This window comes from Vipera ursinii (genome assembly GCF_947247035.1).
Source record: "Vipera ursinii genome assembly, chromosome: 6".
In the NCBI taxonomy this organism is placed as follows: Eukaryota; Metazoa; Chordata; class Lepidosauria; order Squamata; family Viperidae; genus Vipera; species Vipera ursinii.
The window spans coordinates 60,729,369-60,752,421 of NC_139515.1; the positions used below are offsets into that span (position 1 = coordinate 60,729,369).

At 39.6% G+C, this 23,053-nt stretch overlaps 1 protein-coding gene across 1 annotated transcript in view; it reads left to right on the forward strand.

Moving 5' to 3' along the window:
- The window catches only part of ENTHD1 (ENTH domain containing 1), a gene marked incomplete at its 5' end in the record, with an annotated part of 48,441 nt that overhangs the window by 12,504 nt on the left and 12,884 nt on the right, over positions 1–23,053 (forward strand). The window contains one exon of the mRNA XM_083365188.1: positions 21,383–21,509. Within this exon, the coding sequence (XP_083221314.1) occupies positions 21,383–21,509 (127 nt within the window). The remainder of the gene's footprint in view (positions 1–21,382; positions 21,510–23,053) is intronic.

A 23,053-nucleotide genomic window follows, 5' to 3' on the forward strand; every position in this document is an offset into this window, starting at 1 on the left:
GCCCTGAGTGAATGTACCACCACTGGGATCACTTTGGCTTTTGTTTTCCACATCTTCTCTAGTTCCTCCTTCAGGCTTTAGTATTTCTCTAGCTTCTCATACTTCTTCTTCGTAGTGTTGCTGTCACTATCACTATCACTATCAGAATGCGGCCGCGCGAGTTGTAATGGGGGTCTCCCGATACTCCCATGTAACATCTCTACTCCGTGAGCTGCATTGGCTTCCGGTTGCCCTCCGGGTGAAATTCAAGGTGCTGGTTATTACCTATAAAGCCCTACATGGCTTGGGTCCGGGGTATTTGAGGGAACACCTGCTGCCAGCATCAAATGCCCTTCGTCCAGTGCGCTCCCACAGGGAGGGCCTGCTCAGGGTCCCACCGGTAAGAGATTGCCGGCGGGTAACACCCAGGGATAGGGCCTTCTCAGTGGGGGCGCCTGCCCTCTGGAACCAGCTGCCAGTGGAGCTGAGGACTGTCCCTGACCTCCGGTCATTCCGCCGGGGCCTGAAGACTTGGCTCTTCGAGCTCTCTGCCCCAGGCTGAGGAGTAATTTATTTTAATTTGGGTTTTAATTACACAGGGTTAAGTTTAATCTTTTTTAAATTGCTTTTAACTTTTGTATTGTTGGTTTTTAATTCCCTATAAACCGCCCTGAGTCCTCAGGGAAAGGGCGGTATAGAAATGTAATAAAATAAATAAATAAATAAATAAATATCATGATGTCTGACCTTCTGGGTGAATTTTGAAGTCCCATAGGATCTTAGCCCTGTTCTCCATAATCTTCTGTGGAACCTCTTATCTACACTAACTCTTACACTATGCACATGTTGCTGTACACATAATGCCAGCTACTTGTGCCATTCAATGAAGGCTGTTCCTGACTGCATCTGAGACCCTGCCCCTATGTGTTGGACTGTCTCTGAGGCCTCTCTGAATAGTCTGTAACTTGTGTCCTATCTAGTGCTCTTGCTTGTACACATCTGGTTCTTAGTGCCTGTTGTTGTGCTACTTTGATCAGTGCCTCAGTGCAGGGGTGTAGAATAGAATAGAATAGAATAGAATAGAATAGAATAGAATAGAATAGAATAGAATAATAATAATAATAATAATAATAATAATAATAATAATAATAATAATAATAATAATAATAATAATAATAATAATTAATAATAATAATTTAATTTCTATACCGCCCTTCTCCCGAAGGACTCAGGGCGGTGTACAGGGCAATACAATAAAATACAAAATACAAAAATTAAAAAAATATTAAATATTACAGCCCAATTCAATACAATTAATACAATAACATTAAAATACCCCTAAACCCATCAGACCAGGCCGGCTTGTTCAAATAAATATGTTTTTAGGTCATGTCGGAAGGAGCGAAGGTCGGGAGCCATCCGGAGCTTCACCGGTAAACGGTTCCACAGGTCTGGTGCGCCCACAGAGAACGCCCTCCCCCTGGGGGCCGCCAGTCGACACTCTGACCGACGGCACCCTAAGGAGGCCCTCTCTGTGGGAGCGCACTGGACGAAGGGAAGTTGATGCCGGCCGCAGGTGCTCCCGTAAGTAACCCGGACCCAGAATAGAATAGAATAGAATAGAATAGAATAGAATAGAATAGAATAGAATAGAATCGAATCTGGAAGGGACCTTGGAGGTCTTCTAGTTCAGTCTCCTGCTCAAGCAGGAGAACCTATACCATTTCAGAGAAGTGACTGTCTAGTCCAGTGATGGCAAACCTTTTAACGCATGCCATAGGTCCGCCACCATGGGTCTAGTCTCTTCTTAAAAACCTACAATGATGGAGCGCCCATGATTTCTGAAGGCAAGCTGTTCTACTGGTTAATTGTCCTCCCTGTCAGGAAGTTTCTCCTTAATTCCAGGTTGCTTCTCTCTTTGGTCAGTTTCCAACCATTCTTTCTTGTCCTGCCCTCTGGTGCTTTGGAGAATACTTTGATGCCCTCTTCTTTGTGTCAGCCCCTCAAATACTGGAATACTGTTATCATGTCACCCGTTTCTTCTTTTCTTTAGATTAGCCAAACCCAAGTTCTGCAGCCATTCTTCATATGCTTAAGTCTTTTTTGTAGTATGGTGACCAAAATTGGTTGCAGTATTTCCAGGTGTGGTCTTACTAGGGTTTTATAAAGTGGTACTAATACTTTATGTGATCTTGATTCTATGCCTCTGTTTATACAACCCAGGATTGTATTAGTTTTTTTGGCTGCTGCTACACACTGCTGGCTCATAGTCAAGTGATCGTCCACTAGGACTCCAAGATCCCTCTCACAGTTACTGTTTTTGAGCCAGGTCTCGCCCAATCTGTACTTATACCTTTGATTTTTCCTGCCTAAATGTAAAACTTTACTTTTCCCCCCACATTAAAATTCATTTTGTTGGATAGGGCCAATTGTTCAAGTTTGTCAAGATCTTTTTGGATCCTGAACTTGTCTTCTGGAGTGTTGTCTATTCCTGCCAGTTTAGTGTCATCTGCAAATTTGATGAGTTCTCCTTTAGTTCAGCCCTTTCCACCCAATGGTAGAATTTTCCCAATACCTCAGCTAGCTGTCAATATTATATACCAGGCATGTCAAACTCGCGATGTCATGTGATGTTGTGCGACATATTGGGACTTTTTTCCCATTGCCGGCAATGGGGTGGATGTGGTTTTGGTGTGTTGCATCTGGCCCACGGGCCGGCAGTTTGATATCCCTGTTATATACCATGGAAGGCTTATCTTGCAGTGGCACTTTCCCTGTTTAATCTTTCTCCCATATCTGCTACTGCCTCAGATATTCTTTCAGCAGTTCATCTTTGGGTGCCATATTAGTGATATATTCTTGAATGCTCTGGGTTATGTCCAGGACACTCATCTGATCCCATCCATCCTCTTTCCAGCCGGTGTATAGTTTCTGTGTGTTGGACCTGGGATGGTAATCTCCATGCATTATGAGGAGTTTCTGCTTCTTCACATTGATAGCTTCCAATAGGTGTGGATGTCTGGGCTAGGTGCTGTCCAGCTCTTCATGTTTCTGACCATCTGTTGGATATCTGCTACTGTGATTGTGACTGGTTCCCATTCTGGGAGATTGGTGTCTTCTGTTCTCAGGTCTTATAGCTGTTTTGCACAGGTGTTATATGTCTTCTCTTTCTTCCATATGTTTTCCAGCACTGCTCCACTTTTGTCCTTAGCCTGGTAGCTAGTTCTTTAGCAATCTCTAGGGCTTCCAATGGAGTCAGGCACTTGCATATTTTCAGTGGTCAAGTCTTATCCTTAATCTTCATACCTTTTTGTAAACCATTTTCTTCTCCCAAAGTTAATCCTTGGTATTGCCATGGATTGATGCCTTTGAACTGTGATGCTGGCATAAATTACTGAGTATGCCATGGGCAGCCAGAATAACTAACAGAGGGGTGTAAAATTGTATAAAATCAGACACATCACTAGAAGCTAAAATCATAAGACTATGTCTGATTTACTTTGGCCATGTTATGCATACAAATTCATAACTGATGCTAGGAATGGTTCGTGGACAAAGAAGAGACAAGCAGATGTTGGCTTGATAGAATAGAATAGACCTGGAAGGGACCTTGGAGGTCTTCTAGTCTAGCCCCCTGCTCAAGCAGGAGGACTTATACCATCTCAGAGAAGTGACTGTCTAGTCTCTTCTTAAATACCTCCAGTGAATAATGTAACCCCCCTCTTCTTGGTGTCAGCCTCTCAAATACTGGAATACTGCTATAATATCTCCCCTATTTCTTCTTTTCTTTAGACTAGCCAAACCCAAGTCCTGCAACCATTCTTCATGTTTTAGTCTCCAGTCCTTTAATCATCCTAGTTGCTCTTCTCTGATTTTTCCCCCAAAGTCTCAACATCTTTTTTATGATGTGGTGACCAAAATTGGCTATTGGTATTCTAGGTGTGGTCTTACTAGGGTTTTATAAAACGGTAATAATACTTTGCGTGATCTTGATTCTATGCCTTTGTTTATACAACCCAGGATTATATATTTTTTTTTTTTATTTTTATTCCATTTATATCCCGCCCTTCTCCGAAGACTCAGGGCGGCTTACAAGCTTAGCTTTTTTGGCTGCTGCTGCACACTGCTGGCTCATAGTCAAGTGATCGTCCACAAGGACTCCAAGGTCCCTCTGGCAGTTACTGTTTTTAAGCCAGGTCTCTTGATTTTTCCTGCCTAAATGTAAAACTTTGCTTTCTCCACATTGAAACTCATTTTGTTGGATAAAACCCATTGTTCAAGTTTGTCAAGATCTTTTTGTATCCTGAGTTTGTCTTCTGGAGAGTTGTCTATTCCTGTCAGTTTGGTGTCATCTGCAAATTTGATGAGTTCCCCTTCAATTCCTTCATCTAAGTCAGACATGTCAAACACAAGGCCCGGGGGCCGGATCCGGCCCACAAAGTGGTTTCATGTGGCCCGTGAAGCCATCCTGGAAACAGTGAGGGAACGGCCCCCACTGCCTTGGCCCTGGCCCAGAGGCCCTCCTTCTGCCAGAGACCCTCAGATCTGTCCCACTCCTGCCCAGGCCCCCATAGGCACCCTTGGTGCGAACGATATAGAGCTGGCCACGCCTACCCAGTAGGCTATACGCACTCTAGCCACGCCCACCCAGTAGGCCACGCCCACCCTGGCCATACCCACCTGGCCCACGGAGGGCAACCACAATGCTGATGCGTCCCTCAATGAAATTGAGTTTGACACCCCTGATCTAAGTCATTGATGAAGATATTGAAGAGTACTGGGCCTAAGATGGAATCTTGTGATATTCCACTGCTTGCTCCTCTCCATGTGGATGTACTGCCATTGAGGACTACTCATTGAGTACGGTTTACCAGCCAACTACAGATCCATCTGGTGGTGATGTTGTCTATTCCATCTTTTTCTAGTTTACCAAGGAGTAGTTTGTGGTCTACTTTATCAAACGCCTTACTGAAATCTAAGTATACTACATCCACAGCATTTCGCTGATCTACTAGTTTAGTCACTTTATCAAAGAACAAAATAAGATTGATTTGGCATGATCTGTTTTTAACAAACCCATAGTGGCTACTAGTTATAACTTTGTTTGCTTCTAGTTATTTGCAGATCTGTTTTTTAATTATATTTTCTAGGATCTTCCCAGGTATTGATGTTAAACTGATTGGTCTGTAGTTTCCTGGGTCTGTTTTTCCCCTCTTTCTTTAAGATCACATCAGCCCTTTTCCAATCCTCAGGTACTTCCCTGGTGCTCCAGGATTTATGAAAGATGTGGTGCAATGGTTCTGAGATAAAATTTGCTGGCTCCTTCAGAACCTAGGGATGTAATCTGCTGGGTCCTGGTGATAATATTAAATCTGATGCAAAATTGAACATACAATTCAAAGAAACTGTGCTTGACAGGGTAGCATGGAGAGCACTCACCTATAAAGTCGCCAAGAGTCAGACTTGGCTAAATGGTTTAAAACAAACATTGGTAACATTTTGGTGGGCTGGAGAGCTGGGAGAAGTGCCCGTGTTTTCTAACAATTGGTGAATGTGATTTATGACAGCAAATTGGAGTGGGAATTACAACTTGCAACTTTGTAACCGAGGGGAGGGAAATTTAGTCTTGGGTTCACCTTTGTATGTGCCATTATCTTGTAGCCAAATAAAAATGTTCTTTAAGGAAGATTTTTTTGCCTTGAAGTTCATCTATCGGAACCATGACACATTTTATTTCAGCATATCAGTATTGATGCTGGATTAGACAGATCAGTGGTCTGTCTCAGTTTTACTTTTCAACAATTTCTTGTTGAATGTTGTCCCTGCTTTGGGAAGAGGCTCATAAATGGAAAGGTATTGTACAGCATCACTACACTCCAATGAAATGTATCTTTGTATCAACATTAGTAGTAATTGCCCCAATCCAACTCTTCCATTCAAAGGGTACTCTGTATAAAAATATATGGAGATTTCATACAAGTTGTATTGTTATGTAAAATTTTAATAACAAAAAACAATAACACATCAGTAGAAAATTGAAAAACAGCTGATCTTTATACTTGCAAAAATTAGCATTAGCAAAATTTGCCAATAGCACCAATGTTTGTTGTTGTTGTTAGTTGTGAAGTCGTGTCTGACCCATCGCGACCCTATGGACAATGTTCCTCCAGGCCTTCCTGTCCTCTGGAGTCCATTTAAGCTCACGCCTACTGCTTCAGTGACTCCATCCAGCCACCTCATTCTCTGTCATCTCCTTCTTCTCTTGCCCTCAATCTTTCCCAGCATTAGGCTCTTCTCCAGTGACTCCTTCCTTCTCATTAGGTGGCCAAAGTATTTGAGTTTTAGCTTTAGGATTTGGCCTTCTAAAGAGCAGTCAGGGTTGATCTCCTCTAGGACTGACCAGTTTGATCGCCTTGCAGTCCAAGGGACTCGCAGGAGTCTTCTCCAGCACCATAGTTCAAAGGCCTCAATTCTTTGGCACTCAGCCTTTTTTATGGTCCAACTTTCACTGCCATACATTGCAACTGGGAAGACCATAGCCTTGACTATACACACTTTTGTTGACAGGGTGATGTCTCTGCTTTTTAGTGTGCTGTCTAGATTTGCCATGGCTTTCCTCCCCAGGAGCAAGCGTCTTTTAATTTTTGGCTACAGTCCCCATCTGCAGTGATCTTGGAGCCCAGGAAAATAAAATCTGTCACTACCTCCATTTCTTCCCCATCTATTTGCCAGGAATTGAGAGGGCCAGATGCCATTATCTTGGTTTTCTTAATGTTTAGTTTCAACCCAACTTTTGCACTCTCCTTCTTCACTCGCAGCAAGAGGCTCTTTAGTTCCTCTTCACTTTCTGCCATTAGAGTGGTATCATCTGAATATCTTGGGTTGTTGATGTTTCTTCCGGCAATCTTAATTCCAACTTTTGATTCATCTAGCCCTGCCTTTCTCATGATGTGCTCTGCATATAAGTTAAATAGGCAGGGCGACAGTATACAGCCTTGCCGGACTCCTTTCCCAATTTTGAACCAATCAGTGGTTCCGTGTCCAGTTCTCACTGTTGCTTCTTGGCCCACATATAGGTCAAGAGACAAATAAGATGGTCTGGTACGCCCATCTCTTTAAGAACTTGCCACAGTTTGTTATGACCCACACAATCAAAGGCTTTGGCATAGTCAATGAAGCAGAAGTAGATGTTTTTCTGGAGCTCTCTAGCTTTCTCCATGATCCAGCATATGTTGGCAATTTGATCTCTAGTTCCTCTGCCTCTTTGAAATCCTGCCAGTACTTCTGGTAGTTCTCAATCCACATACTGCTGGAGTCTAGCTTGTAGGATTTTAAGCATAACTTTACTAGCATGAGAAATGAGTGCAATGGTGCAATAGTTTGAACATTCTTTGGCACTGCCTTTCTTTGGAAGTGGAATGTAAACTGATCTTTTCCAATCCTGTGGCCACTGTTGAGTTTTCCAAATTTGCTGGCAAATTGAGTGTAGCAGTTTTACTGCATCGTCTTTTAAGATTTTGAATAGCTTAGCTGGAATACTGTCACCTCCACTAGCGTTGTTATTGCTCAGCTTTTCTAAGGCCCATTTCAATTCACATTCTAGGATGTCTGGCTTGAGGTCAGTGACCACCTCATTGTGATTATCAGGGATGTTAAGCTCATTCTTGTATAGTTCTTCTGTGTAATTTTGCCACCTCTTCTTAATCTCTTCTGCCTCTGTTAGGTCCCTGCCATTCTGGTCCTTTATCATGCCCATTTTTGCATGAAACATTCCTTTCATCTCTCCAATTTTCTTGAAAAGATCTCTGGTCCTCCCTATTCTATTGTTTTCTTCTATTTCTTTGCACTGTTCATTTAAGAAGGCATTCTTATCTCTTCTAGCTATTCTCTGGAATTCTGCATTCAATTGGGCATATCTTTCTTTTTCTCCCTTGCCTTTCGCTTCCCTCCTTTCCTCAGCTATTTGTTGAGACAAGCTATTTAAATTGCGTTTTAATTAATATAGTATTGATTTCAATCCTGTGCATATTTTCTCATTTCATCCTTCCCTTTTTATAGTTAATCATATTTATCACTTATGTGAATGCTTCATAGTTTCTAGTCACTGTTGTTGACTAATTGAGCATCACTTTAATTGTCATTAATGTCAATGTTTACTCAGATAATGTACTGTGTCATAATACTTGAGATAGTGCATTCATTTCTTGTTCCTATAATTAGGGATTTAACTGCCAATGTGTGAGCTACTTGTGTCTTTCTTGGTGATCCAGTACTGTATATAGGCTTACTTATTGTAGGTGAAGACACTCTATAAAAGTTTAATAGTTTTCCGCTTGAGTGCTCAAATTTTTTAAAAGTTGCACAGGCTATCAAAAACTATTTGGGAATTGGCTAATCTTCAGATTAACCGCTGCTGTAGTGGTTTCTGTAAGGTCACTTGTGCATAAGGATCTTACAGCTTCTTCATAACAACATCCAGCCATCACTGAAGTAAATTGATCATTTTGATGCAATAATTTGGGGTGACTCCAGAAAATCTCATAATTACTCATGCAGAAATTGCTGGGCAGACACTATGGTAGTCGGAGACATCTGACTGGCACCTAGTTGCAGAAGACTCCTCTAAACTTTTGTGATCTTTTTATGTCAAAAAGTCCTGAGATTTGCTGAGGGGAAAACTCTTGTCTATGTAATAGTTGTAGAGGGGCCAGACTCAGTAGTGAGCGATGAATCAAAAAAGGAGAATTGGTGAGAGTCCATCTGATTTCTTTCAGGCTTCCTTTGTCTGCCTGTCTTAACTCCTTCTTCTGATTCTAAGGCCTATCAGGGATTATTTTGCATAATGCAGTTAGTCTAATATGCAGATGGCAAAGGCATGAATAATTACAACCAGATCTGCAGTAAACAAAAATGAATGTCATTAACCTTACAGTTATACTGATCATTATTACTTTAATAAGGATACACTTAGAACCTCAGGTTGAAAAGGATGAATGCTCCAAGGTACTGTAACTGGATGTAAGCAGAAAAACTTTCATCAGCATCTTAATGAAATTGGCTCAGATGTCTGTATGTCCATATCATTCCAGTCATGTCCTTCATAAATATCTGCTTATTATGCTATAGCAACTAAAATATTTGTTCCAAGGATTTTTTTTTATAAATGTGTCCTCAAGTATAGTCATAGTGCATCTATCCTTTCTTCTTTTCTTTGATATTTTTCTATGCTGTACTGATCCTTTCTTTTTCTGGAAAAAATTCAAAGCACAATAGAAACTGCAATGAGAAAATTAGGAAATGATATAATGAGAGTTTAGGCAAGATTGTTATTCTTTATCCTTCTAAATGTCTATTCTATTACTTATCTATATGCAAACTATTTCATTAAGTAATTATTAAAGTTTTAGGCTGGCTTTGTTTTACTATCATGATACATAAACAATGAGATGGAAATTGCTTTTCTAATTTACTGCCATGTGCTTTGGAATATCAGATATATTCCCTCTTTTTTAATTCAGGTGTGTGTGTGTGGTTTTTTTTGAAAAAAAATCTAAAAACATTTTCACATCACCACATCTTTTACCCTGTAATCATTTCAAAAGCAGTTTGAACTCTTGCAGGACAAGGCAGAAGTAACCAGTGATGACCTACCCAGTTTCTGCTCAGCCCAGTGTTACAGTGGGAATGTAAGAAATCTGTTTTTGATACATCTTCTCTAGATATGTAGCTGACTCAGTATCTGAAATTAGATTCAGAGCACAAATGTCTGTTGGAAATTCATTATAATTCATTAATTATAATATCACAAGTTTTAGTCTTACCCCTTTGTGTGTTTTCATGATTACATATGGAACACACACCCTATTGATGAAAAAGATTGAGCCAAAATAAGAGATAAACTTTCCAACTTCCATTGTCTTTTAACGTTTTGCCATCTTCACTGAGCAGCTAATAATTCATTTCTCTTCCATTTAAGTCGAACATATCAGAATGTTCTTAGCATTCATCAAAACCTCTTATCACTGCGAGCATTAGCATTTCTGATACCATCTCTGCAGTTCCTGGTTATCTCTGTACATCTATCCAGTCTCTGTCACAGAATCACAGTATGCAAAAGGGTTGGAAAAGACTTTGTAAGCTCTTCAAGCACCTGCCCAGTGCAATAATTCACTTCTATAGCATTCCTAAGAAATGTCTATCCAACTTCTGTTTAAAAAAATTCAAGCAAAGGAGGGCCTACCACCACCAGCAAATGGAATATTACTGAGGGGAACAAATCATTATATGATATTTTGAACTAAAAACTCTGAAATGTTTTGAATAGAGAAGCAATACAAGTTTAAAAGAAGAGATATACTCTGTTCCATCTGAGGAGAGTAGACCGGAAGATTTGTATATGTCTTTTTTAAGTCATGATAATTTCCACAGCAACTCATAAAATAGCTACTTGGCCTCTGGTGGTAAAACAATATATCTCCCAATGTTGCAAATACTTCACTTCCATGAGTAATAAGAATTTTTAGGGCAATACTACCCAAACCTATGTTTCATTTGGAGTAGATCACATGGGAGGCTTACAGTGATTTTACAATAGTAAATTTATATATTTGGAAATAAGGTTTAAAGCAACAGGCATGTATATTTCAATGAAATGGCAATTCTAAGGTGCCCAGAAGTACTTTTTCTCCAAGCAGGCTGTTTTCTAGGTAGGCTGTTATTATTCATAGCTATAGGTGAAACTCAAAAAATTAGAATATCGTGCAAAAGTTCATTTATTTCAGTAATGCAACTTAAAAGGGGAAACTAATATATGAGATAGACTCATTACATGCAAAGCAAGATAGTTCAAGCCGTGATTTGTCATAATTGTGATGATTATGGTGTACAGCTCATGAAAACCCCAAATCCACAATCTCAGAAAATTAGAATATTACATGCAATCAATAAAACAAGGAGTGTACATAGAACAATATCGGACCTCTGAAAACTATAAGCATGCATATGTACTCAGTACTTGGTTTGGGCCCCTTTTGCAGCAATTACTGCCTCAATGTGGCGTGGCATGGAAGCTATCAGCCTGGGGCACTGCTGAGGTGTTATGGAAGACCAGGATGCTTCAATAGCGTCCTTCAGCTCTTCTGCATTGTTTGGTCTCATGTCTCTCATCTTTCTCTTGCCAATGCCCCATAGATTCTCTATGTGGTTCAGGTCAGGCAAGTTTGCTGACCAATCAAGCACAGTAATCCCACGGTCATTGAACCAGGTTTTGGTGCTTTTGGCAGTGTGGGCAGGTGCCAAGTCCTGCTGGAAAATGAAGTCAGCATCCCCATAAAGTTCATCTGCGGAAAGAAGCATGAAGTGTTCCAAAATCTCCTGGTAGATGGCTGCGTTGACCCTGGACTTAATGAAGCACAGTGGACCAACACCAGCAGATGACATGGCTCCCCAAATCAACACAGACTGTGGAAACTTCACACTGAACTTCAAGCATCTTGCAGTGTGTGCCTCTCCATTCTTCCTCCAGACTCTAGGTCCTTGGTTTCCAAATGAGATGCAAAAGTTACTCTCATCAGAAAAGAGGACTTTGGACCACTGAGCAACAGACCAGGTCTGTTTTTCTTTAGCCCAGGTAAGACACTTCTGACATTGTTTGTTGTTCAGGAGTGGCTTGACAAGAGGAATACGACATTTGAAGCCCATGTCCAGGATCCGTCTGTGTGTGGTGGCTCTTGATGCACTGACTCCGGCCTCAGTCCACTCCTTGTGAAAGTCCCCAACACTTTTGAATCGCCTTTTCCTGACAATCCTCTCCAGGCTGTGGTCATCCCTGCTGCTTGTGCACCTTTTTCTTCCACACTTTTCCCTTCCACAGAACTTTCTATTAATGTGCTTTGATACAGCACTTTGGGAACACCCAACTTCTTTTGCAATTACCTCTTGAGGCTTTCTCTCCTTATGGAGGGTATCAGTGATGGTTTTCTGCACAACTGTCAGGTCAGCAGTCTTCCCCATGATTTTGATTCCTACTGAACCAGACTGAGAGACCATTTAAAAGCTCAGGAACCCTTTGCAGGTGTTATGGCTTAATTAGCTGATTAGAGTGGGACACTTTGAGCCTAGAATATTGCAACTTTTCACAATATTCTAATTTATTGAGATTGTGGATTTGGGGTTTTCATGAGCTGTAAGCCATAATCATCACAATTATGACAAATCACAGCTTGAACTATCTTGCTTTGCATGTAATGAGTCTATCTCATATATTAGTTTTCCCTTTTAAGTTGCATTACTGAAATAAATGAACTTTTGCACGATATTCTAATTTTTCGAGTTTCACCTGTATGTTTTCAGCTCTGAGACAGTCAGTTCATCCTAACTTTGAACACCAATCTTTCCCAAATGCTAGTCTTTTATTGGCCCATGTGCTTCTTTATCAGATAGCATTTAAACTGTAACTTGGAAATAGAATATTGACATTTCTAATTTCACTTCCAAGTCTTAAATCAGTGTGTCCTTTTCTATTTTCAAAACTTTTTGTTCAAATGTGTTAGCTTCTGCTTCTGTTATCCTCACTGAGGTTTGCCTTTGAGCTTTTAGTGTCTCCTTTAAGGAATCCCTGTTTGCCTTGGGCTTTCCTATTAGCTTCTTCTGTCCTGGCTTGTCAATTATCACTGCTATGGGTTCATTAAAATCCAATTTCTGGAATCTAACTTGCATATTTGCTTACGCTCAGTTTTACTTTTTGAAAACCAAGAGTCTGAGCTTTACATGGCCCCTTTCCTTGTTGTTGCTGTTTCCATTTACATAAGCAGTATCAAGTCAAGAATAGATTATCTTTTGGTGCTTTCCTATTTTTTCTGTAGACAGTGTCACCAAACAAACTGGGAATTTCCTAGTAAGACCATGTTTACCAGAATATCTTCCAACAGATATCAGGCTCATTAATACTCCCTATTACAGTTATTTCATGTCTTTTCAGAGGGACCGCAGTTTGCTTTTGTTTCTTTTGGATTGACTTGACACTTGGTTTGATGTATTCCCTCAGATCCACTCTGCTGTATCACCAACCCCTCCTTCCCTAATTGAGGTTGTGGCTTTTAAGGTAAGAGAAAGGGGGAAGAGGGGGATTACTTGGCCACTTTTTTCATGCTGCGGCAGCAGAAGATTAGGCCCATCAAGGTGTCCTTTCACTGCCTCAGTCACCAGGAGTCTCTACCCCTTCCTCCTATACTAATAGCTCTGGGAAGGGAAAGCTTCCTCTCACTCTCCCATTCAAAGTACAACTATCTGTGCATACAACGCTCACAGTTTCTCTTCTCAGAAAGATCTCCCTCAAAGAATGCACTAAAATATAGGTCATTACTAGATGGCAGCAAAGAGTTAAAGAGTTTTTCCTGATAGGATATGCCTCTGAGGGCTCTGCTTCCAGTGGATGGTACGGCTATTGAAGAAACGACTGCTTTGGGAGCAAAACGGGAGCATATAGAACAGCAGTGGCAGCAACTTCTTCCTTCCCTCTCCCCCCCCTCTCTTTCCCCTGCTTCCTTCCATATTTTTCTTACAAATTCCTACTGAGGGCCAACACTTAGACTACCATGCCTGAGTTGCAAAAATCTGCATGATGGCTGCAAAAAATATAGGAGATTCTCTTTGCTGTTACAGAGTAACCATGTATATGTTCATGGCCCAGATCTCTGTTCCTACCTGTGCAATCAGGTTTGTTGAATGTGTAGGGCAGATGGCAAGGGAGGTGCTTTGTAGCAGGCCTCCTATGTTGCAGGTCCCAAGGTGGCCATTTCTTCCGCCTTCTCTTTATTTATGCCTCTAGAATTGCTTCAAAAGCTGTGGTTTTAAAAGAGCTGAATTCAGTTTCCCCATAGCTATATGTGTGGTTAAAGTGTTTTCTGTACCAGACTTGAGTACTGCTTTTAACACCTGTTGTTTTTCTACTTCAGAAAACTGTTTCAAGCACTGTTTGAAACAGTTTGCTAAACAGTTTACACTATGGTCTTCATACCAACTTTTGTAATTTTTTATTTTTCTTACAGAGAATAGAAAGTATTTTTAAATATCTCAGTTGTGCAACATTTGAGGATATGAGTTTTTTTTAATGAAACATAGGTAATATTAAATGTGGCACTTTTATAAATGATTGTCAATAAATAGCATTTTTGGCTACAAGAGCAAATCAATTCATTTCAGGTATTTTTCACATACATGTCAAAATGGTATATAAGTAAGAAATCCTTTACATATAAAGAAGTAAAACAAGATTAGATGTAGAAGAAATGTATCACTATATATAGTGCTTTTTTCTTTAAAAAAAGGTGCTGGAACTCTCATCCTGTTAATCTTTTATTTATATAATTTTATTTATATATTTATTTATATAATTAAAAATATATATTCAATTCTTAACATAAATTTAATTTATTGTATTTAAGGCAAATGTTCATAATAAATTCCAAAGTTTTGTCCAATTCTCGTCTGGCAAATCTTTGAGATTTGATCCAAGTTTAATTCATAATTGCCTTTAGTTTTTTCATCTGTTTTTCGCTTAGATGAAGTAATGCATCTTTCAGGCATTCACCAAATGAACTAGAATTTGTTGTGAGCATCTCCTTAAATACAAACAACTCATAAGCCAGACCTACCTATATTAGCAACCACATTATTGATGGCTTGTACATACCATTTTAAAGATATGATCATGTTGGTTCAAGTGAATGAGATGCTTCTATAACCCAAAATACTAAGAGCCTTGATGGAGCAGTGGGCTAATGCCTCCTTAAGTAACACCAGCTGCCTGCAATTAGTGCAGGTTCGCATCCCACCAGGCTCAAGGTTGACTCAGCCTTCCATCCTTCCGAGGTAGGTAAAATGAGGACCCAGATTGTTGGGGGCAATTAAGCTGACTTTGTAATAATGCCGCTGGGGTGTGTGTGAAAGCCCTAATAAGCAGGCATATACATAGAATGAAGGCTACTGCTAAACTTGTAAGCCGCCCTGAGTCTTCGGAGAAGGGCGGGATATAAATGGAATTAAAAAAATGCATACTATTAATTCATCCCTGCCAAAGTAGTTATTTTCATCAGACTTAGTACATGATGAACTTAGAACATTAAGTTCTGTTTTTTCAAATTTGTCATGAAGACAGAATAGTAGGCTGTCATAGGGGTGAAGAATTGTGGGATAGCTCCCCCATGTTTATATACTGCAGGTGGGTATAGTAAAGATGGAATATTATTTTTTTGTCTACTTGGAAAATGATGTGTTGGGCTTTCATAGAGGAGCAGACAACTTTTGCATTTATAGTATGACATATATTGAGTTCCTTTTGGAAGAACTAGCAGTGGGAGATAATAGATGTCTAATACAAGTGCATATGCTGCCTTCAACATATATGTGCTTAATTGATGGAGTCATGTTATTGACAAGATAATGAATTGCAAAGAAATTGTAATTAATACATAAGTTAAATATTTTGTTTCTATTTCTTTACAACTGCTGATAAAAATGGCCTGGCTATGTTCAAATTATACACACAAGAGAACAGGCTTAGGTGAGGGGGAAAGTGTTACAATTCAATCTATTTATGAATATGAATGAATATGTCCATAATTGCCCAGTGTATTTTAACAATGATATAGAACTGTGCTATGAGGAGCTTACAATTTACATTTCTTATTCTTGGGGAATTAATGACAGAAAGAAAATGGATTGAAAAAAGTAGATCCAAAAGTAGTATTAGACAAATATGAGAAAATATAGTTGCATATCCTTAAGTAATTTATGAAAAAATGCTTAAGATTACCACTTCAGATAGACGTCCAAAATCTGCAAGAATCCGGATAACCACTAAAATAGTAGCCATGAGACACAGTTCCTGGCTGAGGGAGGTGACCCCCAGCCCCTCCAGGCCACATGGGATGATGTGGTCAAACCAGGTTAAGTCAGTGCAGAGGTTCAGGACCAATCCGTGTGAGGTGATGTGTCTCCCGAAATGCACACTGATGGTGCAGAGCTTGCAGTCACTGAGCCAGATGCAGGTGCGGGGCGGCGGGAGGGCGTGGGCAGCGGGCAGGCTGAGGCGGCAGCAGGCATTGAAGGCCAGGCACTCCAGGGCGGCCCCGTAGGTGCACAGGGCGAGGCAAAGGTGGTGCAGGTCCAGCACTGGGTAGGCCACCAGCTGGCCCAGCCCATGGAAGGTCAGCCACCCGCCATGCCCCATGTGTGCCACCTCCACACCCAGTGCCTGCAGCCGCCCCGCCAGCGGTGCCTCTGCCCCACCACCCACCCCACGCAACCCTGTCATGTAGAGCAGGCCCTGCGGCTCCCACAGCACCATGGCGTTGCCAGTCCCATCTCCTCCAGGTATCTTCAGGACTACCATTAAAAAGAGGTGGAGATGGAAATCGTGTCTGCCAGGCCTCACCTCCCCATTGGGCCAAGGGTCTTACAGAGGGCAGAGTGGACTTGACAAATGCAAGTTATTTGAGGAGGGGGTTTCTTTGCCACTGCGTTTTCTCCTTCTGACTTGTGGTCAGTCTGGCTGACACAAGGTAAGCACGAGGCAGGTGCGCACATGTTTTCCATGCTTCGGTGTCAGGCTCTCCATGCTGCAGTGCATGGGTGCAGCACAAGGCACGAATGCACATGGACTCCACTGTTTCGGCAGGGCAGAGTTAAGTGCTGCTCCCCACCTCCCATTCCTGGTCCTCTCTTAGTTACAACTAAGAGATGGTGTAGTTGGGCAGCAACTTGCATGTGCAATGTTTGCCGGCCGGGTCTTTTGGAATGATCAGCAGCAATTCCTATTGGCTTTCGAAAGCCAATAGAGAGAGTAGCACAGCTTGTGCAAAAGTTGAAAAAATCCATTAAAAAAAAAGGTGCTGGAACTCCGTTCTGAGCATTCTATGATATATATATGACTGACTGATGAGAACATAATAAGTTCGAAATGATCATCTCAGCCTCCCAAATTCTTTATTAGCAATTTGAATAATTTACACAAATAATGAGCTGTCATAAGCTGACTATATCCTGTGGATAAGCTTTGAGTCAGGCCAAAGCAGGAAAGAAAGAGTTAATTAGCAAGGTGCATTCAAAAAGCCTTGACAAATTCTCTCTCTCTCTCTCTCTCTCTCTCTCTCTCTCTCTCTCTCTCTCTCTCTCTCTATATATATATATATATATATATATATATATATATATATATATATATATTAAATGCTTGTTAACTGCTTAGATTACCTTGCTAGGCCCCAAACATGGGACAAATCTTTATTTCCTGTTTCAGCCTAACCGAAGGCCATCGACAGGCAGTAGTCACAACAGTGACAGCTCATATTTATGTAATTTTTTTTTAAGATTGCTAACAAAGAATTAAAGGGAGACTGATATGCATTTCAAACTTATTTGTTTTCATCAGTGAGCCATACCCTTCTGAGATTCGAACCTGGGCTGATTGCACATTAGGCAGTTGTTTTTACCTCTAGGCCACAAGCTCTATCTTTCTTTGTTAGCTGCGAAGCAAGGGAGATATGTGTTAAATGCTTGTTAACTGTTTAGATTACCTTGCTAGGCCCCAAACATGGGACAAATCTTTATTTCCTGTTTCAGCCTAAACGAAGGCCATCGACAGGCAGTAGTCACAACAGTGACAGCTCATATTTATGTACATTTTTCTTTTAGATTGCTAACAAAGAATTAAAGGGAGACTGATATGCATTTCAAACTTATTTGTTTTCATCAGTCAGCCATACCCTAAATGTGTGTGTGTGTGTGTGTGTGTACACACACACACACACACACACAAACCCTAACCTTGTCTACTTAAGGAGGAAGCATTGGTATTTCTTTAATATATATTGATTTTTCTTCATGTGGCAATTCTTTATCTCTCATTGAGTGCTTACTCTAGAAGGTCACTGGAAAAGGGTTTGAAAAGCTCCCAGTATACAAATAATACTCTATTAAATGCATGGTAGTTTGCAATCATTATGACATATTATAGTGTCATACTAGAGTCTCATAAAATTCTGGTGGTCTATAGTAGATCAGATCTGGATCACATGAGAGCAGTCTGAGGATTTGAGGCTGCAAAGATTGGCTACCTTTAGTTTCAGCTCATAGGAATGAAACTAGTCTGATCTAATTCTAATCAACTTTTGCCCGAATGCTTCAAGTAATTACAATTGCTTCAGGAAACTAATATAAGATTTATTCTGTCAGCTGTACTCTTGAGAGAAGGAGCAGCAAAGACATAAAAATCAAGCTTTATATAGATGCTAAAATGACTACTTGTCAACAGTCTATGAAATGATTTGGGAAACTGAGATGATCTAGCAGCTTGCTGTGATATCTAGATATGAAATAATTAGAATTTTTTTTCTCTAAAGTTCAGTGCAGTATTTAAATAGGAATTTTAAAATGAAGTCAAGGTAAAAATAGTCTAAACATTTTAAATAAACACCTATCAATGGATAAGAAACTAGGGTTTGTAAATAGCCAAGGCTTAATTTTTTAAATTAAATCGGAGTTTGGTAAAATTAAACATTTTATTTAGAAGCATTCTCAAGCAGGAAATTTGCAGTTTAGTTACTCTAAAATATATTTATTTAGAAAATGTATCTGGGAATTCAATTTAAGTGAATAGTTATGGATTCCCACAGGGTTAGGGCATCCAAATTTCAGAGGAGAGGCTGTTGTATTTCTGAAATAAACAAATGATGTTGGAAACTTATTTGCTTCAAATTATTTTTCATTTGGAAGTCACTTTTTGCCTAAAAGTTTAGGGTTAGAATTAGGATTAGGTTGCCTGAAGGTTATTTATCAATAAATAAAATGTGTTACAAACCTGTATTTCACATCTGTGGACCTATTTTTCCAATAAATTGAAGGGTACTGGAACAAAGAGAAATTGTTTAGTCTAACTGTTGCTTTTTTGCTTTTTGTAATCAGTTTTTGCAACAGAGAAATTTCATGCAAGCTTGGGAAACATGTACAAGGATGGGATATACTGAAGGAGGGAATAAGGGAGTGTACAGAATGATTGATGTCTTCTTTATGATGTATTGGCTATGTTGTCTGGTTTTCATTGGCTAACAAAGTTTATAAAGCAATGCTACCAAGTTTCTAATGCATGGCACTTCTGGACGTAACTCTGCCAGCGTTCCAGATTGTTGGCCACCGAGCTGCTTAATTTGATCAAATAAAGTGCTGCTTGATCAAGAAGTCTCCACTTGGGTTATCTGATTAGATTGATATGGTATCTCAATGGGACCTTACATTTCTGGTGAACTGAACAGGGACTTGTAAGTTTTTTCTTCAAGGTTGTTGTTTTTTCATTAAAACTCCCTGTGAATGAGTTCCATTGTAACTCACAACCTTCAGGCATGGCATGCAAAAAAACTGGTGTGGCCAAAAGATAAAGTCAAGAGCGCTCCCAGTTCCTTTGTGTTTGGTGACTTTTAAGTTGTCCAGACAGGAGACCTGAGTTTGTCTGAACCCTGAATGTTTAAGGAGACTTCCTTCTCATCCCAGTGAAGGTAGGAAGAGACGAGAACACAGGAGAAACTTGGTAAATAGAAACAAACATTCTGGAATTAGGGGGAAGTGGGGAGTGGTGTTTGCATGCATGAAAGAATGAGACGGAGAAATTCCTGTTAGAGGTCTTTTCTGAAGTGACAAGGAGAGTGCTTGTTGAGTTTCAGGCTGTTATCAAGCAAGGCCTGTCAGAGAAAAAGGGGGGCCTAGCTACCCTCGATCTTGATAAGAAGACCTTGATAAGAAACGCTTTAAGGACAAGACAGAGAAAACAGGTTAAACAATGGGGAAACAGGCAAGGCAAAGGAAGAAGAAAAGCCATGCTTCCAGTAGGCTATGTGCTAGCCCATTGGAAAGCACTGAAATTGTGGCAATAAAAATAATCTTCAACAAAGCAATGTTGCGAAAATTTTGGCTAGCTAATCTTTTAAACAAATCTATCCACAGAAGAAAAGAAAGAAAATAAAAATTCAAAGAATAAGTCACCCCCCTCTAATCTGGCTCTTGGAACAGACATTTATTCTGTTAGACAATGCCGCCATCTACTGTCCTTGGACATGAAGAGAGGAGGCTGCTCTCTAGTTTTCCCCTTTGAATTTGCTGGGGAAAATTGGAAACAACCATAAATGTTCCCCTCCCTTTTTGGAGAAAGATTAAAAGGGAGGGTGCTTTGGCGTCAAAATCCAAATCAATGAGTTTAAATATTTGCCAATCCAGAAAATTAAGTTTGGGCTTGGAATGGTGAGAAAAATAAGAGATGGTTCAGGGCCTAATGTCACATTTTGACTGGAATCACATCTTGATTTTTCTCACTTCTTGAAGGATAAGCAACAGGCCTGGAAATGTTGTCTTAATGGTATCTGTGTATATATGTTTGTGTGTGTGTGTTGTTTTGTGTTATTTCTAAGACTTGGAAAAAGGTCAAAAAGGCATTATTTAAAAATAAATGGTTTGCCTGGAAAAAGCATGAAAATGAAATATCTATATGTGAAACTGTATGCAAGCAGTTTGAATGGAAGTGAATGTGTAAGTATGCTGATGTGCAAGTGTGTGTGTGTTTGTGTGTGTGTGTGTGTGTGTGAAATGCCTGAAAGGCAGGAATTTAGTTGCCTGCAATGTGAGATTGCTGGAAGAAACTGGGAATCATGAAAACTGTGTGACTGTTAAGGAACCCCCCCTGGAGGTTGGGGGAGTGTGTGTATTTGTGTGTGTGTGTGTGTGTGTCTGTGTGTGTGTGAGTGAGTGAGTTACCCACCCCACTCCAGGCTGTGGAAGAAACAGTAAATTTCAGATTTTGTTGTTGTTCCCATGAGAACCTGAAGAGAGGTTTGGGTTGATCATTTTAAAACTTTTTCTCTCTCTCTCTGCTTAACTCTGGCCTGGAAGGCAGAGGGAAAGAGGAAGAGGGGTGAAGTCTGAGATTGTAGTTTTTTGGCTTCTATTCTAACTTTGCTCAGGGGCAAAGAACAAAGATAACTTGTTTAGCATGGCTTCTCCTTGTTGCAAATGTATCATTTGGTTTCCCTACTGCAGTTTGTGTTAAAAAAGTTAGAAATGCAGAATCTGTAACATCCCATTCCCCCAACTCCCCTTTCTCTGCTGTAGCTTTAGTTCTGTTCAAAGTTTTTGGGCTGGTTGCCAACAATATCATTGATAGGAATATTTATATCTGAAAGAAGGTATCATATGGGAAAGCCAAAATAGATCTCTGCATGAAACCTTAATATTGATTCATATATACAGTAGTACAGTTTTTAATTTCCTGTCCATTTGGTTAAATGCCGCAAAATATTTTCTCCTTTGTACATTCTTCCAAACTCTTCCTAGACTAATGGCCAGTTTTCTTTTTTATAAGGACTTGATCACTTTTAGCGAGGATGAATCCTGTCCTGTGGCTGTGGAATCAACATTTCCAGCTACCGTCTGTAAAGAGGAATTGGCAAAGGGTATAAAGGCACCTGCTAATAACTCCTGGAATACAGGTATGTAGAAAATAAACTGAGTTTGTACTAAATCACATATTCAGTAGTAAACAAGACAATTGGGAGTAAATGATTTATTATTTACATGTATTTACATGCATTACATGTATCTCCCATTTTTTTTCCCCTGAGAAGCTTTCATGAAATCATTCCTCAGTTTATTCTCTCAGCTGCAACTGAGTGAGATAGGTTTTGTTGAGAGGACTAGCAAGTGAATTCCATGGTTGCATCTTGCATCTGTTTTTCCCTGATCCCAGCTTCACACATAACTACACGGAAAGATATGGTAGATTCAAACTATGTTAGATAAAAATGCTTTTAACGTTATATATTTGGCATTGAGGTTCTACAGTCACTCAGGATTCTTCTTGTACTCATCCGAAGGCTAGCAATAGACTGTTTATTTACAGCATACACAAATAACAAATGGAATTTAATGCATGAAAATGTTCTGATGAACATTAGCTTTGCTTGGCACATTCTGTGCTTTCAGAAATGGTTGCCATAGAAACAACAACAAAAACCAAGGTAGTACTTCAGCTGTGTGAAGTTATTAATAGGGAAATAAACTGTTGAGAGGATGAATTCAAAAGAGATAATTTTATTTACACATCAAATCTTATGTTCTAGGAGATAAAGGAAATTTGACCATAGATCTGAACTGCCCATAAAAATATGTACGTGATGGAAATAGATATACAGAAATTAATGTGAAATAGAGCATAAATTCATCATTCTGAATATGAACTAGGAACCAAATGTTCATCTCTTCACTGCTATGAATACAATAGCAAACATTCAACCAACATACAATTGAAAAGTAATGGGCTTTATGGCATATTTTTCAGTAGCTATCTTGTCAAAATGATAATCACATACAAATTTGTAGTCTAAATTAATATTGAGTTATTTCAGGACCAGATCTACTAAAAATTAAGTCAATTTATATTTAGAATTGAATTTTCAGCTGGGCTTTGCCTAGTCCCACATTTGCAAATGTGCCTTTGCACATTTTGCCTAATGCAAGAGTTTCTAATGGTTTATCTCTGAACACAATTTAGTACACATTTTAGAGAGAAACTATGTAATACCAGTATAGTTCTTTTCTAGAAAGAGACAGTATTATGTAGCATAAGGAAAATGTTAAAATAAATTAGAAAAGTAATGATAAAAAATGGTAAACTTATGAAGTTTTCTACAGACCTTTGAGATCCAGCCTCTCTAATGAGGACTAGAAAATATCCAGGCTGCTATATTCATTTCCGTGTACAAAGCTAGTTCTGAATGTAGACCTGTAAATTTAACAGTAATACCTATATAGTAAATTTATATACCTATATATAAAATTTTGTCTTTTCAGCCTGGGAAAACACTCACTTAAACCCACAGAATCGTTTAAAACAGCATACTAATACACATTACAGGCCAAAATCTTCAATAGCAAAACTTAACAAGAACAACACATTGTTACCTCATTAGACTCTTTAATGTTAGTGAGGTTTTCTTATGTCTCAAAAGGAAGTTATGTTAGCCATTTTTATTGG